We start from the raw sequence: 23770 nt of genomic DNA on the forward strand, positions 1-23770 counted from the left end.
GAAGGGTATTTCAGCAATGTGAGAGTTATCAACCAGCATTATTAAAAATTACAGACAAAGTCCTTGAACAAATGACGTGTGGCATCAAATATGCAGCTTGGAGCACTCAGCAAAGCTGAAATAAAAAAAATCTCTGTTCATCCGAGTCCCCTGTGCAGTCAAACCAAACTTAAGCTGTAAGCTCTATACTGTACATCGATTTCTCAAAAAGAAAAAAGTCGAAACAGCAGTCTCTCTGAGAGAGGATTAATGGAAAGTGAGGATCCTATGATTCTGCGGTTAAATATCGTCTGACCTTAGCCTTTTTCTGTGTGTTCATCTGCAGCGGGGGTGGACTATGTGGGAATCAGCAGAAACTTGGAGTTTGCACCGGGTGTGAGCATGCACACGGTCCGGGTCACCATCCTGGACGACCTAGGCCAGCCTGTTCTGGAAGGGACAGAGAGATTTGAGCTTATTCTCCGGATGCCCTCCAATGGAATTCTGGGAGAGCCAGCGAAAGTCACGATCTTTATCAATGACTCCATTTCAGACTGTGAGTATTTACATTTTTTCTTACAAAATTGTGACTGTGACACATGGATACACTGTCTGTCACCCACTGCATGAATGACCCAGTTATTACTAGTTTTTGTCCTTGATGTGGAGGGCGTTTGGATTTGTTTGTTCTCTTTCTTCAGTGCCAAAAGTGCAGTTTAAACAGACTGTGATGACTGCAGAGGAGAGTGAAGGTCACATCACCGCAGTGGTACACCGAAGCGGAGACATCAGACACAAGTCCACTGTACGCTGCTACACCCGGCAGGGCTCTGCACAGGTGGTGTCCGACTTTGACGAGAGACCCAACACTGACACATCCATCATAACCTTCTTGCCCGGTAAATAGCCTTTTACTTAAGATGGGAAGTGGAATGAACAAATGAATTATTGAACCAACAAACAAATGGATTAATGAACAAACACATGATAAGAATAAATGAACAAATGAATGAGCAATGCATTTATCAATGAATGAACGAACAAACAAACAATGAACAAATTAATAAATGAACAAACAAATAAATAACTGAATGCATGAATTAACAAGCAAACAAATGAAATGAATGAATGAACAAATAAACCAACAATGAACAGATTTATTAATGAATGAACAAACATAATGAACTAATTAATAAATCAACGAACAAATGAATGAAGGAATGCATGAATTAATGGACAAAAATTAAATTAATGAATGAAAGAACAAACTAAACAAATTAACTGATAAACAAGCAATAAATAATAAACGAATGAACAAAGGAAGCAATGATGGACAGATGAATGATTGAGTAAATGAATGAACAGATTTTATAAATGAATGAACATATGAACTAACAAATAGGTGAGTGAATTAAACATTTTAAAAAAATTACACAACCTCTATTAACCTCAAATTCATGTGAAATATGCAAGCTATGGTTCATTTTGTAAGTTTGCATGTGGATTGGGGGAATACAACCAGGGCCGCTGCTGGCCAAATGGGTGCCCTAAGCAGGATTGTATTGTTGTGCCCCCCTTCCTCAAATATGATAATGAAAAAAACACCTACTATAGGGGTGAAAAAATAACTTTAATCAAATAAAAAACTAAATGAATAAATTGTATTATTTTCAAATTACAATTGTAGCTCTCGACATTTACCTATGGCTATAACTTTATTATGACTCTAATTTATTTTATAGTCTCAAGCATTAAGAAATCATGCAAAAAGAAATTAAGCAGTTTTACTATGATACAACCATGGTTTATTTTTGTAAAGGTTGTGATATGCATGTTTTTTGTTGAAGAAAATATAAAGGCTGTGTCATCTATAGCAAAAAGGTGGCCAAAAATGAAAGATTAAGTGACTATTTGAATTAAATGTTTGGTCAGTAGCCTAAACAAGGATTTGATTCTCCTGTAAGTGTAACAGCAGCAATTACATGGCATTTGGCTCCCTTTGTAGGCATTTGTAATAACGTACATAAATTGTTTATTTTGTATTTGCCTACATTATGTATTTTAACAGTTTTATTATTAACCAATCATTATTGCCTCATTGTTTTTTTATATAATGCATTTAAGTCATTTTAAAGGCTATTGATGGCTTAGCTCTTTTTTATAGCAACAACAACATCAAAAAAATATTACAGTATATTAATACTTTGTAAATTATTATTTGAAGTAACAAAACCATGGTTAATTTGCAGTTACCATGGCAACAAGAACGATGATTTGTGGTGTTATTGTCAAAACCATGGGTAATTTTCATACAAAAAAAATAAAAAAAAACATTCACAGGAATGTGCCTGAAAGTGAAAAATGGGCCTATTTTTTACCTAAGTGATTTATAATTTATTTTAATATATATTAAAAATGTATAAGGTGTACATTGTAGCTGACACCTAAATGAACACATTACAATTGTTTTATGACTGCAAGTCTTTCTCCTTAAATGCTATTGAGTTTCAAATTTGCGTTTGAGCCCATGTGAAAAAGTAGCATAATTTACATATGATTTACAGTTTATTTTAATAAATATCCAACATTCAATTCAATTGTGCTTTATAGCTGTCACCTAGATGAACAATTACAGTTGTTTTTATGAATGTAAGTCATTCTCCTCAAATGCTATTGACGTTAGAAAAGTGTATACCAATATCACATGTAACTTTAGAGACGGTCCCTAAATTTGAGACTCTCGAACATCTAACGTCAAGCCAACTTTTTTTTTTTATTGTTTTACTTTCTTTAGTTTTCTTTTCTCTGCGCCGGATTGCTGATGTCCTTTACCCGGACATATATGTTCATCCATCAATTATGAACATTCAGCCGAAAACATGAGGTGCAAGCGGTCGCGAGCGCGGATGGGAGAATGGCGGAAGGTTTTTTTTTTTTTTTTGAGCAACTGGGATGGTGCCCCCTCTGGAAGTTGGTGCCCTACGCAGACTGCGTACTCTGCGTGTAGGGAGCGATGGCACTGAATACAACGGAGTAAAAGATTGAACACAAAGAAATTATTAGATGATTTTTTTTCTCATTCATTAAACAACTAAATGAACAAATAAACAACTAAATGAATGATTGGACACACAAATTAATGAACAAAGTAATGAATGACTGAAGACAAATAAACTAACAAATATATAAGTGAATTAAACTTAAGTTAAGCAGTTAAAACAATCACACACTTCTTCTTTATTTGGCCAAATTCAAGGAAAATATGCGAGTGATGATCCTCTAAGCTAGGATGTGGAATAGGGAAATACAACTGAATAAATAAACATTAATGAGTGACATAAATATTTGATCAAAAAGGAGGTCATGCTTTGTTTAATTGCACAATGTTGTCAGTTTCGGGGTTTTTTTATGACTTTTCTGAATGGTGAATGAATATTTTCAGACTTCGGTGTCCATGTTTTGGTCCTCAGGTGAGTCTGAAAAACCCTGTGTGCTGAAGCTGGTGGATGATTTGATTCATGAGGAGGAGGAGGAACTGAGGCTGGTTCTGGGGAGCGCGAAGAGCGACTCGCCGTACGGAGCATCTATAGGCAACCAGAACGAAACGCTCATCAAGATCAAGGACAACACTGACAGTAAGAAAGAAACAAAAACATTTTTTCATCTGATATACGTGAAATAATAAATACCTGACATTCAGGTTCAGATTTCTAGAATTTGGGTCAAACTCCAGTAAACTGACTGAACAGATTCTCTTTCAGCTAAGAATCTTTTAATGCACAAAAACTTCTCAATTCTCATCTGTCTTCTCATCTTCCTCTCTCAGAGCCCATCATCAAGTTTGCCGAGACAAAGTTCAGTGTTAGTGAGCCAAAAGAGTCAGGGCAGATGACGTTGGTGAAGATCCCTATCCGCAGGACGGGAGACACTTCGAAAGTGTCCCTGGTGAGGGTGCACACGAAAGATGGCTCTGCCATATCTGGAGAAGACTACCATCCCATCTCCCTCGGTGAGGCTTCTGGAGGCCAGAACGGGTCATTTGCATTTGGAATATGCCGTATCTAATTATCCTTTGTAGACTGGCAGGTGGCTCCAAACTGCTTCCACATGCATGCATTTCCTCTCTACATCAGGTTATATAGAGTTCAGGATGCAAATGACAAATGCAATCAGGTGTGGAAGCATTTAGGAGAAGAAATGTTAGGATGCGTTTAGCTTTAAGTGGATGTAATCATATATTTTGTGTGTGTGTATGTGTGTGTGTGTGCGCAGATGTTGAGTTTAAAGCTGATGAGATCGAGCATGTAGTGGAAGTGGAGGTTTTGTTTGATGGCGTAAGAGAGATGAGAGAAGCCTTCACTGTCCATCTGAAACCAGACGAGAACATGGTTGCTGAAATCCAGGTACTAAATGTTCCCTGTGGTACGTATCTGGAGTTTAATACACAGTTGATGTAAATTGAAAATCTATGTCTCTCGTATTGGCAGATGGCTAAAGCCATAGTGTACATAGAAGAGACCAACAGTATGGCTGATGTCACGTTCCCTTCACTGCCTCATGTTGTGTCACTGCTGCATTACGATGATGTCAGACGAACCAAAGAAAATGCTCACCCACCCGCTGGATACCCTGTCGTCTGCGTCACGGTATGTTTGTCAGAAGAAAAAGTCAGTCAGAAACATTTCCCAACTTACTTGTGACCAGCGTCGTTCATATATACATTTTAAATGCATTTGCATTATGTGGTCGTTTTTATCAAGTTTTGTAATAGGTCCTTGAAGTGCAAGTGAATGAAAAAGATTATAAGATTATAATGTTTTTTCAAATTGTCAACTATAAAAATGTAGTAATATAGGCTTCACAGTAATTGTGTTTTCTTGAACCATTAGGACTTAAGAAAGAGCGCAAGAAACACAAACAGTGTTTAATTTTTCACATCCTCTGTGTTGTTTCCTGTTATAAATGATTAAACAGAAGTCTGTTTTGTGGAAGTACTGTGATGATATCACAGAACACTGATATTATATTATAGTTAACACTTTACTTAAAGCCTTTATTTATAATTGTAAAGGTGTTCATAATGTATGCTGTAATGCATTAAATCTTTAAAAAAGAATAATATTAACCAAAGTTAAAATGAATTATATTATTTGAAGGTTTGTTTTTCATGTGCTTTAATGCATTTTATTTTTTTATTTTTTTTTGACGTTTTATATATATATATATATATATTAACAAAAATACAGTAAAAACAGTGATATTGTGAACTATTATTACACAATAAGTTTTCTGTTTTAATATATTTTAAAGTGTAGTTTATTCCTATGATAGCAAAGCTGCTTTTTCAGCATCATTACTCCTTCAGAGATCATTGTGCTGATTTATTAATATGCTGATTTGGTCATCAAATAAGTTTTTTTCTTATTACAAATCTTTTATTTAAGTGGAAACCTTGATGTATTGTTTCTCGATTCTTTATTTTGAAATATTTTGTCATGTTAAAAATTTCTTTACTGTCACTTTTGATCAATTTGATGCATGCTTGCTGTGTAAAAGTAAAAAAAAAAATCTTATTATTATATTTAATAATATTTTTTTTAATCAAATAGTATTTTTTTTATTTTAAAATGTAGTTTTTTCATTGTCAGATTTTTTTTCTTGTCCTTATTTCTCTTGACTTGTCCAGGCCTGCAATCCTAAATATCCCGACTATGACAAAACGGGCTCCATCTGCATTAGCGAACGCATCAACGATACACTGACTCGTTACCGATGGCTCATTAGTGCTCCCAGTGGTCCGAATGGCGTCACCAGCCCCATGAGAGAGGCTGACTTTGATACATTCTTTACTTCCTCCAAGATGATCACCCTAGACTCCGTTTACTTCCAAGCGGGTTCTAGAGTGCAGTGCGCGGCCCGTGCCGTGAATTCTAATGGGGATGAGGGTTTGGAACTGAGCAGCCCCATTGTGTCTATTAGCATGGAAGAAGGTGAGCCTGCAACCATCACATTAAGTGGAATCATATCTTTGCTTTGTATAGCTGCTGGTTATAATATGCCATTTGTATTGTAGAATTAGAGTGTCAGTAGGTGGTAATATGTTTGAAGTAATGTTTCATGTCTTTGATGTTCCTGGGCAGGGATGTGCCAGCCACGTAAATTGGGCACAGTAGGTGCTGAGCCCTTTTCTGCCAAATTGCGTTATACAGGCGCTGAAGACCCTGAATATGCCAATCTCGTCAAGCTTACTGTCAGCATGCCCCACATAGACGGTGAGAGAATTATTTCCCCTCTGGCTGCCAGGTTGTTTGCTTAGTTTAGCCCCTCTAAGAGAAGCCCCTCTCACATATCCCCTTGGGAAAAAAAAAACTGGCATTCTTGTAGGATTTATGCCATATTTGCTGTCAAAACTAAATATTACAGTTCTCTTCTGAATGAGTCTGAATGATGCATAAACATGAAGTGCCATGTCACACATTTGCCAGCAAAATTTTCCATCAAAATGATTTCTGGGAAGAAAATAATAAAAGGATAATGTATTTTAAAGTATTCTGGGGAACAACTGTCACAAGTTTCACACCAAGAATCTAGGCCATTTGACTAAATATGGTCTCGATAATTTTACCTTCCTAACCAATCAGAAGCTGTTTGCTTTTAACTGAACTTTTCCATAGCATTCCTACAATAACACTACCTTTACTGCAGGTTAAATGTGCAATTAAACTATTATAAAAATGAATATTTTATCATCATTTACTCACCCTCATGTTGTGAATTTCTTCTGTGGAACACAAAAAGATAAACTTTTGAAGATTGCCCAAAAATGGGAAGCTATAAAATGTTCATTTACAGTCTTATCTTTTAAATTGCCCAAACACAACACTATAAAAGTAGCCCACATAACTCTTAAACTACATTCCTAAACTTCTAAAACCATATGGTAGCTTTGTGTAAGGAAAAGATGAAAATTGAAAACATTAAGTGAAAATGTAAATTTAAGTTTACTGTAGGTTCTAATCAAAAATTCTGGCATGAAACTTTAGATGGTGCAGTCCTATAGGTGCAATATTATGAAAGTGATTTTAGTTTGTTAATTGTCATGTATTTTTTGTGTGGTGTGCTCCAGGCATGCTCCCTGTGGTCTCCACTCGTGCACTGTCCAGTTTCGAGCTGACTCTGAGCCCAGATGGCACTCGTGTGGGAAACCACAGGTGCTCCAATCTGCTGAACTTTAATGAGGTGTCCACACGCCATGGATTTCTAACCAAGGCCACCCGGAATATAGAGAGCGTCGGTGAGACTCTGCCGTATCAGTACAGCCTCGTCCTCAGAGGCCAGAGCACTCTACGCTTCTACAGGAACCTGAACTTGGAGGCTTGTCTGTGGGAGTTTGTGAGTTATTATGACATGTCTGAGCTGCTCACAGACTGCGGAGGAACGATCGGAACAGATGGGCAGGTGAGACTTCGCTGCCGCTTCTAGAATCCTCTGAATTCTAATGATTAGTGGTTCATAAATTGCAACTGTCCTTGTCCTAGAGCTAATAGAATGCACATAAAAGAATTCACATGAAAGGTTTGAGAAGACAATAGATATTCTGATTCCTCATTTCTTTCAGTTAGGATTCATAGTTTTAGCCAGATCAAAGCAAAATTCCATTAAGATGAGTTCACATTGTAAAAGTGGTCCAAATTAGATTTTTTTTTCCACATCACATGTCGTTCACAAGCTTGGGGGTCAGTTATTATTATATTAATTATTCAACAAGGAGGCATTAAAGTGACAGTAAAGACATCTGTAATGTTACAAAAGATTTGTTTAAATAAATACTGTTCTGGCTGGGAAAATACCATAGTTTCCACAAAGAAAATATTACATAGCAGAACTTTTTTACCATTAATAAAAATAAGAAACATTTCCAGAGTAGCAAATCAGCATTAATCAGAATGACCATGTGACACTCAAAACTGGAGTGATGATGAGGTATAAAAATGTATTTAAAAATACATTTGAAATATATTAAAACAGAAAAAGAGATATGTTAAATTGTAATTTTATTTGACAATATTACAATTTAAACTGTATTTTTGACATTTTTATTAAATCTAACTCAACATTCCAGAGATAACTGCTTGTTTCTGCTTGCTATAAAAAACAAGGAACTACACTATATTAAGTATTACACAGAATTATAAAAGCTTTAATGAAATCTGTATAATACAAAAAAGTTAAGAAGCAAAATATGCCAAATTTGAAAGGACATCGGATTTAAGCAGAAAATGACAATTTGGTGTGGATTTAGCCCATAATTTCTATTACTGGCTTCATTGTATATGTTTTGGTACCAGTCATCTGCTGTACTATAGACCGTGTATAGAGTGGGAACTAGCATGTTTAAACAGAACACCCAAGTTAAACTGGATTAACACCTCTCCATGAACACACATCTCCATGGGTAGGTTTCTTCTGTAGGATATCTTCTTTTTTTTAATCTATTATTATGCACAGCACTTAGTGACAGACATAGCTCTCTTCAGGTTTTATTTCTGCCACACTCCACATTGTTCTCAATAGAAAAGGAGATTGACTTCACCGATTCATTTAATTTTCAGAATTTGAGGTCTTTGAGGTCTTGCTTAAATGGCTGCTCCCCTCTCCTAATCTAGCGGCTAAATGTCTGAATGATCTATGTTATTACAAAAATAAGCTCTAAAGTCTGCAATAGCTCCGTAACACGAGACATGAATGCAAAACACTTCATCTAAAGGACGTGCTCGGATCCTGCTGAGGATATTGAACGGAGCCGGTTGAATATGAAAAGCCTGGATCTTCTTTCCCTCAGGATGGGAATTTGACTGCGTTCATGGGGATTTTTCTTGTCTTGATTAAACCCAGTCCAGCAGGTGTTCAGACCGGCCTCATTACTGAGGAGCACATTTTTATAGCCTGGTATTTTGATTATAATTGACTATGTAAATTAGCAAATGTTTCATTCAATCAAAACAAAATGCATCCTGGCTTATTGATGAACTTTGACTAACAGCCAGTGCCGAGCAACCTCTAGTGGAGAATTGGGCTCTTTTTTTGAATCTTAAAAAGGCTTTTTGCAGTATTTGTAGCTATTCATCTTAAAAATGATTTGAATGTGTTTTTGAAAGGTGCTGAACCTGGTGCAGTCATACGTGACTCTGCGAGTTCCTCTCCACGTCTCTTACGTGTTTCATTCCCCTGTGGGAGCTGGAGGCTGGCAACACTTCGACCTGCATTCTGAACTGCGGCTCACCTTTGTGTATGACACTGCCATCCTGTGGAGGGACGGAGTCGGCAGCCCTCCACAGGCTGAACTGCAAGGCAAGTTGTCAACTTGTGCACAAATGTATTTATTAATTAAATCAATGTCTGCATCTTGCATCTGCATCAGATTTTATTTGTTACCATTAGTTAACTACATTAGTTAACATGGAGTAATTATGAACCATTCTTCTTCAGCATTTATTAATATTATGTTAATTTTAATGTTTACCAATACATTTGTTTGTATTAGTACAAGTTGTATTTGTTAACATTAGCTAATGCACTGTGAACTAACGTGAACAATTATATTTTTACTAACTAACATTAAAGGTATAGTTCACCCAAGACCTTTGTTCATCTTCAGAAAACAAATTAAGATATTTTTGATTAAATCTGAGAGCTTTCTGACCCTGCATAGACAGCAACACAACCACCACTTTCGAGGCCCAGAAAGGTAGTAAGGACATTTTTAAAATAGTCCATGTTTACAAAAATAAAGAGAAGACTTTTTGAATAAATTTGTTCTTTTGTTTCATTTGCACACAAAAATATTCTTGTAGCTTCATAAAATTTATGTCGAACCACTGATGTCACATTGGCTATTTTAACAATGTCCTCACTACCTTTCTGGGACTTGAATGTTGTAGTTACGTTGCTGTCTATGCAGGGTCAGAAAGCTTTTGGATTTCATCAAAAATATCTTAATTTGTTTTCAGAAGATGAATGAAAGTCTCGCGGGTTTGGAGCGACGTGACAGAATTTTCATTTTGTGGTGAACTATCCCTTTAATAAAGATCAATAAATGCTTTAATCAATATATTTTAGTTGTCAATATATTCAGTCAATATATTTTAAATGACTTTTTCCTCAATTTTAGGAGTGTTGATGTTAATTGGCCAGAATTTCTCTGTTTTTGGATTCCATTTTCCCTTCTGTAATAAATGTTTAATAAAAGTTAAATCAACGCCTTTTCTATGAATATAAAATACAGTTTTCAGTGCATTTGTGTTATTGATTTACTAATAATTGGTCATTTTTATTTTGTATTTGGCATAGAAATGGGAAGCAACATCTCTGTCAAATTGCCCATATGTTAGGGATACAGATGCCACATGTGGAAATTTAGAGGATTAAATTGAAACTTTAAGTGGGAAGACATGCATTATTTCAAATGAAAAGATAATCACATTGGACATGTTTTCTCTGCAGGAGCTTTATATCCAACCAGCATGAGGATCAATGAGCAGGGGAGGCTTGTGGTGAACTTCCGCACAGAGGCTCGCTTCAGGGGGTTGTTTGTAGCGGCACATTCTGGTGCGTTTTGGCATCTCTGAAATCGTGTTATATGAATAACAATAAATTCATCAACATTTTTCTTATGGAAGGAAAGATTCATTTTTAAAGATTAATTAACTTTTTGCCTTATTTCTAGCAGCAAATTTGAGGGGTCAGAAAACTGCAGGTAAAATCTCTCTTCTTAAATGGTTTATAGAATAAATGCCTTGATTTGATTAAATAAACTTACTTTCTTACCTGATTACCCAGAATCCCCTGTGAAGTCCATTGTATTGAGTGCAGACCACCCAGGCTTGACCTTTAACCTCACTCTGGTTAGGACTGAGCCGACCTACAGCCAGCCTGTCCAGCAGTGGATGTTCATTTCAGACTTTGCAGTGAGTTGATCTCTCTCTCCCAACTTTGTGGTTTTAAGGACATTTCTGTTTACTTTTTGTGAAAAACCGTTCTGGCGGTGTTGAGTCGCCAGTTGATGGACAATGTAAAAGCTGTGTGCTAAAGCAAAACCATTTGAGAAAAACAAATGCAAAACACGTCCTGTGATGTTGACCTTGCATGCCTGTGTGTCTGTGACCTGCAGGTTCGAGATTATTCAGGCACATACACAGTGAAGCTGATCCCTTGTACAGCAGTGCTGAATGTGGAGTACACCGTTCCTCCGGTCTGCAACCCTAGAGAGCCCGTTACTTTTGATCTTGATATCCGCTTTCAGCAGGTAAACTAAAAAATAATATACATTGTCATTTAAAGCAAAAGTTAAATATATTTTCAAATTCAAGCTTTTTATTTCAAATGTCCATTCTACTTGTTGATAATAGAATTTATAATAAAAAAGTGTATTTAATTAGAAAAATGCAAACAGGCTCTATTGTGTGTGTTATACAGTTATCAGTTATATACTTATCAGTTCAACCCGAGGCTCTTGTAAAGGAGTATTAATGTGTTTGTGTTCTGTAGGTGAGTGACCCTGTCGCGGTGGAGTTCAGTCTGAACACACAGATGTTCTTGTTGTCTAAGAAGGCCTTGTGGTTGTCAGATGGATCTATGGGCTTCGGCCAGGAGAGTGATGCGGCTTTCTCTGAGGGTACGTCTAACTTAATCAGTTCAAGAGGCTGTGTGACTGAATATCATTTCTAGAACTGCCATTTCCTGTTCTGTGTTATGCTGCCACTGAGCTTGTTCTCTTCAAGGTGACACAATCTACGGCCGGGTGATGGTGGACCCTGTGCAGAACTTGGGCGGCTCTTTCTACTGTAACATTGAGAAGGTGTATCTGTGCACCGGCGCTGATGGGTATGTTCCTAAATACAACCCCGCCAAGTCTGAATTTGGATGCCTTGCAGACTCTCCGTCCCTGCTGTACAGATTCAAAATTATCGTGAGTATGTTAGCAGTGTTGTTAGTGTTAATTGACTAATTAAGAATGAAAATATTAGATGGAAAACATGAGATCTTGGCGACTAAGTGAAACTAAAATTAGTTTGAAATAAATAAATATAAATAGAAACTGAAATAAATATAAATTAAAGCTAAATAGAAATATAAAAAGACACAAACGAATAAAATGACAAATATATCAAAATGACTTCAAAATATTAAATAGTATATAAAACTATATAAATAATACTAAAATAATGCTGTATACAAGTCTTTAAAATTAAAAATTATTTTCATTTATAATAAGTTATACATTATTCATTATACAATTTAAATAAATTGTATGTTAATAATATAAAAAATATGACAATTTTCAGTAACATTTGTCTGAAAAAAGTCCCATGACTCCACCTTGCCTCTAGGACAAAGCCCAACCAGAGACTCAGGCCAAGAGTTTTGGGGATGTGAGTTTCAAGGCCCTGCTGGCTGTAGATGACCTCTCTGCCCTCTCTCTGGTGAAGCAGCCAGGATCTGATGGATTCAGACTGGATTCTACTCCTCTTTTCCAGGTCTAATCTTTTTAAAGGTTTATTAGTTATGGCAGTGTATTACTGTATACAGTGTGAGATCCTGTACTGAAATCCTGTCATTTACAAAGTCGACCTTGCTCTAATCCTCTATTCTCCTTCTGGTCTCTAGGTGGCAGTAGGGAGGGAGTGGTTCATTCACACCATCTACACTGTGCGTTCAAAAGACAATGCCAAGCGTGGCATTGGCAAGAGAAGTGTAGAGTACCACTCAATAACATCAGGTGACCTTGTTCCAGCGGAGGCCAGAGGACGCTATAGACGGTCCAACAGAGACGTCCCAGTCTTGGCAGAGGAGATCGGACCAGAGAACAAGCGAGGAACGAATATCATGCACATCGCTCTGGACCGCAGCCGTCGGCGCTCTGCGTCTGGGGAGGAGCTGTTTGCTGACGGACTGTCTCCACGGGAGCTCAGTGGACGAGGTGTGGAAGAGGACGCGGTGACTGTGGCAGGAGCCATCGTGGGACTGCTTCTCACCGCCCTCGTGGTTCTAGTGTTGGCACTGATGGTTCGCTCAAGGCAGACGCCTGTGAAAAAGGCCCCAAGAGTCTCGTCCAGCCTGCAGCCTGTTATAGTCAGAAGTAGCCTTGATGATGGTGACAGCTCAGAGGTTTGAGGGACTAATGGACAGCTTGGAGATCCTACTGTTCTCCTTTGTCATAGATGGGATCAATTTGCTTTCTTTTCTTTGTTTTAAACAAGTGCCTCTGACAGGTTTTATCTTATATAGAACTCACGACCCAGTTCATCACCAGCCCAAAGAAATCATTTTATATTACGTTTTATGTTGTAACGCTGAATTTTAGCTTGTCCAATAATGGATTGAGGTTTACCCAGTGTTCAGAATTCTCAGGAGTCCCAATAGTGCACTACCGACTTTTTTGGAAGTAGACTAGAATGTGAAAAAGAACGAAAGAACAAAAGAAAGAAAGAAAGAAAGAAAGAGAAAGAATTATCCTTTAAATATTAATCATTTGAATATTATTTTGTCCCAGTGGACATACAGTATTGACAGAAACAAGATCTCATTTGGTTCCATTTTAGTTCCATTAAATTCCAAAATGATTTTTTTAAAAATCCAAAATAAAATATTAACTAGAATAATAGTGGTAATAGTGATAGTAGTAATAAAAGTACAATAAAATAAAGAAGGACCACTCTTTTGAATAAAAATAAATAAATAAGAAAAAAAAACTTTTCATGTAATAAAGTTTTTTTTCTCCAAGTAATAATATTTGAGAGGGTTTTTTTAGGTCTAAAATATTATTATTTAATAATAATAATCATCATCATTATTATTATTATTGTTGTTGTTGTTGTTAACCTAATTTTTATTTTTATTTTTACCTTTAATTAGTTGTGAATACAATTTTTTTCATAGCACATTCCATACAAAGTGTATGAAAGTTTAAATAAAAAATTCATTTGAAAAAATCTCAATCTCATTAGCCCTGTCACTTTGAACACTGGGTAACACCAGATGAAAGAAAAATGATATAATTTATAAAGATGATAAGATTCTGAAAGGAAAAGTAATGTTTAAGTCATTTCTTATGGGTCATGTGGTGCATTCAAATGAGCTGATCACGACACTGACACCTGTATTGTGTGCTTCACCTTTATTTATCTCTAGTATTAAACATTTGCATGTATTAAAGCATATCACAGATATGCTGGTTTTAAACAGCAAGTGCCAAGCTTTTAATGGAGAAATGCTGAATATGCATTTCACATCATCTTCAGATAGTTGTTGTCACGAAGTTTACATTCAGCCCATTGCTGCTGTTTTTATTACTTGTTATAATTTAAGCATTAGTATTCATGGGAACCGCATGTATTAAATATTGCAGTCTTATCTCACTGAGTGTCTTTTTAAAATAAGGGAAAAACTGACACAGGAAATCCATCAGATTTCTAAATTTGTGTTTGACTGTCTATTGGAGTTGGGTTTTTTTCTCTAACCAGATTGACCAGATTGACACTGATGTATCAGCTATAACATTTTTGTTGTCTTCACTGTCATTAGACACATTAAATGGTTTGGGCATCCATGAAAAACCAGCATCCTATTGTCAAATCCAGTTCACCTCCTGACAAATATATTCCTCATCAGGCTGATAATATTTAAAAAGAAATGTGCTATGCAATAAAATCAGTGGATTGTTTCTGTATTCACAGGTTCACAAACACGAGCACGACATTTTGGGCACAATGAAATATTCTTTGTTTGAAATTGTATTTATGGTGAGATATTGTGTTTTTTGTACATGGTTCACTCCGAAATATTTACAGTGCTAAAGGCATTTTATGTACTGGGCTTTGAAGCACAAAATAAACAAAGTCTTGAGACTTTACATATTTGAATGTCTGATAACTGCTAAAAATGTGTTTGTTCAGTTGTAGTATGCTGATCTCCTGGAGCACCGAAGGGTCCTAAAATCTGGAACACGCTGAAGAAAGTACCTTGAAGTGAAGGTTCTCTAGAGACTCAAAATTTGGTCTCTCTAGGATGGAGATGCAGGACATGATGCATCTGTTGTGGTCTTGCTGGACGAATACATTGAAAGTATTTTATCTGTTGATGTCTTGTTCCTCACAGGCTTAAAACTCAAAATCTGTTGCTGCCTCGATAGCTGGAGATTTAGAGCTTGCTGCATCTGTTATTGCATCTCTGGATGGGAGACTCAGAACGCTGTGTATTGTCCCACGGGAGACTCAGAAGTTATGTCTGTTGGAAGGGTACATTTATCCCTCTCTGATGGGGAAGAGATTACAGTTTGGTGCATTTCCATTTCAGTGCTGAGATTGGCTGCTGGTTTCAGAGGGGCCACACACAGAAGTCTCTAAAGTGTTTTTTTTTTAAAGTTTGTAATTACCAATGCATTTCTCATTTTCCAAACCACTACCAGAATACCTTTGGTAATGTTCTGAATGCATCAAGTCCAAGCACGATGGAGAAGGATTGAACTGTCATGCCTGCATTCATTTGTCCATCAACAGGTAAATTTGAGTAAGATGTTGTGCTACACATCTCTCATCTGTCACTGAGTACTCATTTCTCTGAGTACGAGTAAAATGGATAGGATGTAGCAGGCTACATATACAGATGCTGGTCATATAATTAGAATATCAAGTTGATTTCTCTAATTCCATTCAAAAAGTGTAACGTGTATATTATATTTATTCATTACACACATACTGATATATTTCAAATGTTTATTTCTTTTAATTTTTATGATTATAACTGACAACTAAGGAAAATCCCAAATTCAGTATCTCAGAAAATTAGAATATTACTTAAGACCAATACAAAGAAAGGATTTTTAGAAATCTTGGCCAATTGAAAAGTATGAACATGTACGGCACTCAATACTTAGTTGGGGCTCCTTTTGCCTGAATTACTGCAGCAATGCAGTGTGGCATGGAGTAAATCAGTCTGTGGCACTGCTCAAGTGTTATGAGAGCCCAGGTTGCTCTGATAGTGGCCTTCAGCTCTTCTGCATTCTTGGGTCTGGCATATCGCATCTTCCTCTTCACAATACCCCATAGATTTTCTATGGGGATAAGGTCAGGCGAGTTTGCTGGCCAATTAAGAACAGGGATACCATGGTCCTTAAACCAGGTACTGGTAGCTTTGGCACTGTATGCAGGTGTCAAGTCCATCCATCCATCCATCTTCTTCCACTTATCCGGGGCCGGGTCGCGGGGGCAGCAGTCTAAGCAGAGAACCCCAGACTTCCCTCTCCCTAGACACTTCCTCCAGCTCTTCTGGGGGGACACCGAGGCGTTCCCAGGCCAGCCGGGAGACATATTCTCTCCAGCGTGTCCTAGGTCTTCCCCGTGGTCTCCTCCCAGTGGGACGCGCCCGGAACACCTTCCCGGGAAGGCGTCCAGGAGGCATCCGGAACAGATGCCCGAGCCACCTCAGCTGACCCCTCTCGATGTGGAGGAGCAGCGGCTCTACTCTGAGCTCCTCCCGGGTGACTGAGCTTCTCACCCTATCTCTAAGGGATCGCCCAGCCACCCTGTGGAGAAAGCTCATTTCGGCCGCCTGTATCCGGGATCTTGTCCTTTCGGTCATGACCCAAAGCTCATGACCATAGGTGAGAGTAGGAACGTAGATTGACCGGTAAATCGAGAGCTTTGCCTTACGGCTCAGCTCTTTCTTCACCACGACAGACCGGTACATCGACCGCATTACTGCAGAAGCTGCACCGATCCGAAATTAAAAGAAATAAACATTTGAAATATATCAGCCTGTGTGTAATGAATGAATATAATATTCAAGTTTCACTTTTTGAATGGAATCAGTAAAATAAATCAATTTTGATGATATTCTAATTATATGACCCCTCAGTAACTATCATTACTTTTTGTCACTGAACAAATGAAAAAAAAAACCTTCTTAAACTTACTGAAACCCCTAGTAATTTTTTCCTCTTCTGTTGTCTGAAATTTTGCTTTTGTGCAGGCCAGTTATGGTAGTTTATATTGTTCAATAAAGTTCATTAAATAAAAAAAAGCTGATGAAATCCAGGACAGAAAAAAACAAACGAATAATGTTTAGGTGTTGTGGGACTCTTTGAAACGAACTGCTCGAAAGAACCGATTCGAGAACATTTCTCTGCGAGCTAGATAACGTAACCAATCAGATTTACCACAAGCCCTCACGTGACTGTACCAGGAAGTGAGTTCAGAATGGGCTCTCTCTCTTTTCTTATCTCTGTTTTCCGCCTAGAGTCACTTCTGGCTCTGTAAAGCAGTTACACTGTTGCAACTTGCTTGGGGAAACATGGCCACTGCCGGAGATTCGAGAGGAGAGCTTCAGAAGGAATTAGTCTGTTCTATTTGCCTCGATTACTTCGACGACCCTGTCATTTTAAAATGCGGCCACAATTTTTGCCGCATGTGCATTTTGATGCACTGGGAGGAAAATGGAGGCGATGATGTGGGTTACCAGTGTCCGGAGTGCAGGATGGTGCGTGGTTTGTTTTGATAAATGTTGCTGTATTCTGGGTTGCTTAGTTACAGCTGCTCGAATGAACTTAACGGATTTTCATAACGTTACATTTGCGTCTTAATCATGCACAATGACCTAAACCGACAGTCTAATTAACAACCGGACTTTACTGTGTTGACAATAATAGGTGTGATTTATCCGACCTCGTTTATTGTATCATAACATAGGCTACAAATCGCCGCACGAGCCTTTTATTAATGCACATCACCGATACCTTTCTGCGTCTTTTGCAGGTGTTTGCGAAAATGAGTTTCACCAAGAACTACCTGGTAAAGAACTTGGTGGATAAACTGAGCGACTTCGACTATCTGAAGACGTGTAGGCCCTCAGCACCCTCGAAACCCGTGAAGATGGACGGGAAATGTGAGCGACACCACGAGGAGCTCAAACTGTACTGCCACACGGACAGGAAGCCCATCTGCGTGGTGTGTCGGGAGTCCAGAGCCCACAGGTGAGGCTCAGTCACCTGAAGATGTTCCCCATATTCACTCAAAACCTAGCGAACTACCTGCCTAGACATCATTTTTGGGCTTGTATGCTCAAAATACTGTCTGTGTGGGCAGCTCAGTTAGGTTTCGATGCTTTGACCTCTTTCTGAGGACCAGATGTAACGTTACTTTATTGTAGCGTTTTAGATTAAAATGGCTTTAGAAATGAGGCATCATTTGTCATTTTATTATTTTTCTAGACACCATGATGTTGCTCCTGTACCCGAGGTTGTTGAAGACATGAAGGTTTGTTTGACATTGCTCAGTCTTGTCTGTTGTGTAACTGATTTGATTTAGCCTTTCTGTCTCTGTCACTTGTTTGTAGTGTCTGTTTCTCTCTTCCTGTTATCTTGGTCTAAATGCTGGAGTTGGCACCAGAAGCCATTGATATTCATTGCTAACCTTGGGGCTGGAACAAGGAGTGACTATCTGTCACCGCCGTGTTGTATGTACTTGTAGCATTTTGCACTTACGTTGTGTTTTTTCCTACCAGATAGCCTTGGAAATGTCTTTTAGTAACTCCTAGCCATTGTTTGATTGTGGTGTTTGCAGTGTGTGTTTTGGAACATTTCAAACCAAATACTGTGTGACCAGTGTCTGGTGTTTTCTGGATCTAGTTGTGAAATTAACTCCAAATGCGGGGACTTTTTGCACTGTTTTGCTCATCTAACAGCTGCTGGGTCCGATACACCAATATGTGTGAAGAAGAATATTTCTTCATATTAGTAGTCTAATGTGAACACTAGAAATGAACCTTGACCCTTGGCAATTTTAATTAGCTTTTTTAGTCTGGTGCATTATGAACGCAGAGCTCTGAACATTCTTTTTTAAATAAATAATTCATTTTCAGTATATTCATATTATATTATTGAAATAATTATATGAAATTGTATTTCAATTAAAATGTGAATATCTTTTTTTTTTTTTTTTTTTTATAATTCCAAATATAATGGCTAATATTTGTTGTTAACCTAAGTTAACAAAGGGCTCTGCATACTAATAAAAAAAAAAAATATATATATATATATATATATATATATATATATATATATATATATATATATATATATATATATATATATATAGAATACATTTTCTCTATATTTTTCAATTATCAATTTTCAATGTCATTATTAAAATTGTGTGTGTGTATATATATATATGTATGTATATGTATACAAATCCTATAATATTTGTTGTTAACCTAAATTAAGTTCCAAATGAAAACTCTAAATGGGAAGTTAAATGGAAATCTGTATTTTATTTCATTATTATGTTATTGATTTATATAATATTTTATATATTTGAAATCTAAAAATGACTGTTAAAAATCTAAATGGCTGGTAAAACTGGTTCATCAGTCATGGTTTGTGCTGGGCAAAGAATTCTTCCTAATCCTTCCCTTTCACATGCAAATGGAATTATCTGTTCCTTTGGATTGTTTTTATACTCCTTGTTCAGTTTCCAAGGTCAAACTTGATCAAGTATTAGATGAAGTGTAAAGTAACTGTTTTTTCGCTCTTTTGCAAACTGAAAAGAGAACTGTTGTTTGAAAATGAATCTTGTGAATAAACACAATAAAATGTAAAGCAACTCTACAACACATTCCAAAGATTATTGAAATGTGCAATCTTAAACTCCCTCATAGTGTAGTGTCCAGTTTCATCATGTGAACTGTTACACTTAACTCTGTTTACATTGTTAGTACTGCTACAGTGATAAGGTCCATATATGTTGTCAAGATCCCTCACAGAACCATTTCTTCTATTGTACTTTGCTTACATTTTGTGCATTAATACTTGAAGATTGAAAGATCTCTCTCTTGTTTTAATATGCAGAGTGAGCTGAAGCTGAGACTCATCAAGCTGAACTGGCAGAAGTCCATGTGTACGAGAGCAAAGAGCACAGACGAGCAGGCCAAAACTGATGTCAAGGTATGCAAGCTCAGTTGTTCCCACGCTGACTTTACATACAAATGACTCAAAAATGGGTGGTTATATAACCTGCTGTGGATTTATGATCCACGAGGAAGCCTTGATGCTGAATCTCAAACATCTATAACTCAACAGCTCAAAAAACAAGCCTTGAAGGAGAAGATCGAAGAAGATGTTGGTGCCCTGGTTCAGTTTTTGTTGGATGAGAAGGATGATCTGTTGGAAAGGTTGGAGGTCGAAGCGGAGGCCACTATTGGGTTGATCGATGCCAACCTGAAGCGGGTGGAGAGCGAGGCAGCCAAAGTGGACAAAGCCATCACTGAAATTCAGAACCAGCTAAGTGACAGCGCTAACTTCGAGGTGAAGAACTTCATATGTCCAGTCACTGTCTAAAACAGCTCATCTGTTATAAAATAACATGCTTCGAATTACATATATACTTTTTTAGTTCAGAAGAAGAATTGTGTTCTTTTGGACATGACGGGGCATTAAAGGGTTAGTTCGGCCAAAAATGACAATTCTGTCATTAATTGCTCACCCTCAGAATTTTCATTTTTGGGTGAAATATTTTCCACATTTTCTGAACTGACGTGGGTGCAAAATGTGCAGAACATGCTTACATGAATAATTAATTTTATTATTATTAATGTTCTGAATTTGATTAATAAATATAACATTATACAAGTAAATAATAAAATATGTTAAACTGCGACAAACATACTGGTTGTAAGCATAAAATGGAAATCTGAATTATAAATTTGAACAACCCATAATTTCATATTTGTTCTTTTAAAGTTTACAATACAATTTCTTGTATTTTCATGATTATGACAGTTTACACAAAGAACAATAACTTGTATTAGTGTCCACAAAAATGTCATCCATAATATGATAATGCTGTGTTTATTATAAGGATGTTGAAGTTTTGCCACCTTAAGTGCTCAAGCTATTTGAAGTTGGATGGATTCTGATTGGCTGTCGAGGTTTTAACATTCATCAGCTGGGAAAAAAATAAAATCTTTCATCCGTCATTATTGTTATATTTGAAATCTGGACATTTCTGTTCAAATAATTCTGATTAAAAAAAACAGTATAGTTATTGTTATAGTTGTCATCTTTGGTGTAATTACATTATATATCATTATATCATTACATGAAATCTGGCCATGTATTTTTATTGCTTTTTTGCTTCTCACAATTGTGACTTTATATGACTTTGCAGCATGACACTTATTATTATTAACATTTAACTTTTTTTTTTTTTCCTCAGAGTATCAGTCATTCATACTTAAGGTATGTGAATCTGTATTATTATTAGTTTTTTTTTTTAGCAGTATAATTCCTTAACTTGTTAGCTATGATTATATCTGCTCCGCTAATAATCTGGGTATTTTTAGTGTTTGTCTCTCATAATGTGTTTGTTTTGTTTTTCTCGTAGCTCCTGTCACGTAAACCTCAGCGTCCAGGCCCTTAACTCTCCTCCAGATTTCTCAGAGTTCACAGGCCCTTTTCAGCTCATCATGTGGAAGAAGATGATGCACGTGTTACACACAAGTACGTACTGTTGGTGCTTTAAGGTGCGGTCACGTTATTTGGAGAATCTTTGCAGGGTAAATCCAGTCATTTCGGTTGGAACATTTGATATTTGGAATTTAATTTGAATTTGTCTCATTGACCAACAGAAAGTAGCTTCATACATCACTATACTATTGACAATGGACTTTTTAGAAATTTAGCCAAAATTTCACTGTGAATTTTTTTTTTTTTTACCCCCTCAGTAACTGTTTCCATTACCCTTCAAGAAATTACGAATTGAAAATTCACCCAATGCAAACACATAAATTTTGCAAAAAAATACTCGTATATCACAAAAAAGATTTAAGCCCCGTTCACACCAAAAAAAAATAAAGATTCTCGAGCTCATTATAGAAGGATGGATTCTGATTGGCTGTCAATGTTTGTATCATTCATCAGCTGGAAAAAATTGTCCTGGAAGTGACTCCAACTATATCTTTTTTCTGTGCCTGTATCGTTATAGGCGCTGCTATTCTTTAATATTTAGAACGATTAATAGTTTTTTTTTTTTTTTTTTTTTTTTTTACATTTTCAGGTATACGTAAAAGTCACATGATCATTCTTCAGGCTAATATAACCTCCACAAAAACACTTAAGTATAAAGGGCATTAATTCTTGTATAACCTCTTGTTTACACCGCACACATCTGCGGCTACCTGAGCAAGTGGCTCTCCGTGCTGTTTTGATAAAGATACTCGCCTACGTCTCCTTCAGTTAAAAATAATGGTTAGTTTGGTGGCTGCGAAATATATACAAACCTACCAACATCCGTCACCATGACTTATCGTGAGAGGAAAAATTGTTTTAGTCGCAAAACATTGCATAATGGAAATGCTTTAATTTTGAGAATTTTTTTTTTTTATATCAACATTTACAAAATATTGCAAAGGTTTTGTGCGAATCTGAAATGGAAACGACAATCTTATTAACAAATATATAATTTTTATTTATAGTTTTTGCAACAATCTTGTTTTAATTACATGCTAAATGGCTAATCAGATTTCCCGTTTTCCAGTGCCTCAAAATCTGACCCTGGATTTAGACACGGCTCACCCATCATTGGCCATCAGCGACTTTGACACCAAAGTGGAGGAGGGCCGCATGCGTTCCCAGGAGCCTGACATGCCGCAGCGTTTCACCCGTTTCTTCGGGGTGCTCGCTACCGCCCAGTATTCCAGCGGACAGCACTACTGGGAGGTGGACGTACGGGACAAGGGGGTCTGGTATCTGGGCGTCACCACCGAGTACAGCAACCGTAAAGGTTTTGTAAACCTATCGCCCTCTGCTGGCTACTGGAGCCTGTGTCTTCAAGACCGACTGTACGCCAACGAGGAAGACTCGCGCGTGCCCGTGGCGGACTATTGGAACTCTCCTCGTGTCGGCATCTTCTTAGATTACGACAGGGGCCACGTTACTTTCTTCGACGCCGTCACTATGAAACGCATCTATAACTTTGTCACATACTTTGACGAGCCTGTATCGCCCTTCTTCAGCCCAGGGAAAAACGACCCAGGCAGCCGACTACAAATATGTCATTTCTACTGAAAATGAAGCGATGCGTACGTGCAGTTCGCAACAAAGAAAACAAATCATGATAAATGCTCCTGTTTTTGTGTTTTGGTATACATTTCAGGGCATTTCCCTCTTGGAAGTAGGGAGGACAATTGTTCTTAAATTCTTCTGGGTTTTTGGATTCAGTTGATCTGAATAGAGCTTTGATATACACCATAATCTGAAGGTGTGAATTGAATTTCTTTTGCTCTTGAATTTTGATGTAGCCCCACTGAAATTCAGGTAGAGAGGCATTGCAGGTTTTTACGCAAATGTCGACTTTAGCTGCTCTGTGTCGTCTTCTGTCTTAGACCTCAGTGTTGTCTTTTGTACAGTAGTGTAGACGTGAAAATAAGGATTGAATCAGGTGTAAAATGGATTAATGTTTGATTACAACATTGTCATAATTTGTCAAATGAGTTGAAAAAAATATATATTCGATTTTTTTTTTTTTTTTTTTTTTTTTTTTTTTACTGCTGCGTATTCCATTATGTGGCATATATTCACTTTCCTCCCACATACATTTCATTGTTTACATACTTTTAGGCACAGTTTTATCTGTAAAAGATGTATTTGTTAGACAAATGACCCTGTAATGAGAGTGTTACATGAGGCCCCATTTCGTAACCGCTCAGACTGTAATAGGTGCTATGCAACTTTGAATAC

At 37.0% G+C, this 23770-nt stretch overlaps 2 protein-coding genes across 4 annotated transcripts in view; both read left to right on the top strand.

The window, feature by feature from the left end:
• The window catches only part of frem2a (FRAS1 related extracellular matrix 2a), a 56655-nt gene extending 43215 nt beyond the window's left edge, over window positions 1–13440 (top strand). The window contains exons 8-25 of one of the 2 annotated variants that reach the window (XM_059539652.1): window positions 326–535; window positions 681–878; window positions 3450–3614; window positions 3806–3988; window positions 4252–4382; window positions 4467–4625; window positions 5666–5969; window positions 6120–6251; window positions 7106–7437; window positions 9138–9330; window positions 10483–10587; window positions 10706–10735; window positions 10819–10946; window positions 11150–11284; window positions 11527–11653; window positions 11760–11947; window positions 12369–12515; window positions 12646–13440. In XM_059539652.1, coding sequence (XP_059395635.1) covers window positions 326–535; window positions 681–878; window positions 3450–3614; window positions 3806–3988; window positions 4252–4382; window positions 4467–4625; window positions 5666–5969; window positions 6120–6251; window positions 7106–7437; window positions 9138–9330; window positions 10483–10587; window positions 10706–10735; window positions 10819–10946; window positions 11150–11284; window positions 11527–11653; window positions 11760–11947; window positions 12369–12515; window positions 12646–13152 — 3374 coding nt within the window. In that variant the 3' untranslated portion in view covers window positions 13153–13440. The remainder of the gene's footprint in view (window positions 1–325; window positions 536–680; window positions 879–3449; window positions 3615–3805; window positions 3989–4251; window positions 4383–4466; window positions 4626–5665; window positions 5970–6119; window positions 6252–7105; window positions 7438–9137; window positions 9331–10482; window positions 10588–10705; window positions 10736–10818; window positions 10947–11149; window positions 11285–11526; window positions 11654–11759; window positions 11948–12368; window positions 12516–12645) is intronic. The other variant, XM_059539653.1, reaches the window with a different exon arrangement.
• Window positions 13441–17238: 3798 nt separating this feature from the next.
• Window positions 17239–23520, top strand: LOC132127671 (zinc-binding protein A33-like). 2 transcript variants are annotated; one of them, XM_059539654.1, is made up of 8 exons: window positions 17239–17514; window positions 17790–18007; window positions 18245–18290; window positions 19883–19978; window positions 20114–20338; window positions 21249–21271; window positions 21417–21532; window positions 22569–23520. In XM_059539654.1, exons 1-8 carry the CDS (start codon window positions 17329–17331, stop codon window positions 23096–23098), a joined length of 1440 nt encoding a protein of 479 aa, XP_059395637.1. In that variant the 5' UTR covers window positions 17239–17328; the 3' UTR covers window positions 23099–23520. The 2 variants fall into 2 exon arrangements, with proteins under 2 accessions (XP_059395637.1, XP_059395638.1); XM_059539655.1 differs by lacking the exon at window positions 17239–17514 and adding an exon at window positions 17558–17683.
• The last annotated feature ends 250 nt before the right edge of the window (window positions 23521–23770 follow it).

The sequence above is a fragment of the Carassius carassius genome, chromosome 45 (assembly GCF_963082965.1).
Source record: "Carassius carassius chromosome 45, fCarCar2.1, whole genome shotgun sequence".
NCBI classification, from domain to species: Eukaryota; Metazoa; Chordata; class Actinopteri; order Cypriniformes; family Cyprinidae; genus Carassius; species Carassius carassius.

Excerpts from the sequence above, each read along its gene's own strand:
- LOC132127671 (XM_059539654.1), top strand. The coding sequence starts at position 17,329 with ATGGCCACTGCCGGAGATTCGAGAGGAGAGCTTCAGAAGGAATTAGTC. Across the intron at positions 18,008-18,244 it reads CGGGAGTCCAGAGCCCACAG|ACACCATGATGTTGCTCCTG; the intron begins GTGAGGCTCAGT and ends TTATTTTTCTAG. Across the intron at positions 21,533-22,568 it reads GATGCACGTGTTACACACAA|TGCCTCAAAATCTGACCCTG; the intron begins GTACGTACTGTT and ends CCCGTTTTCCAG.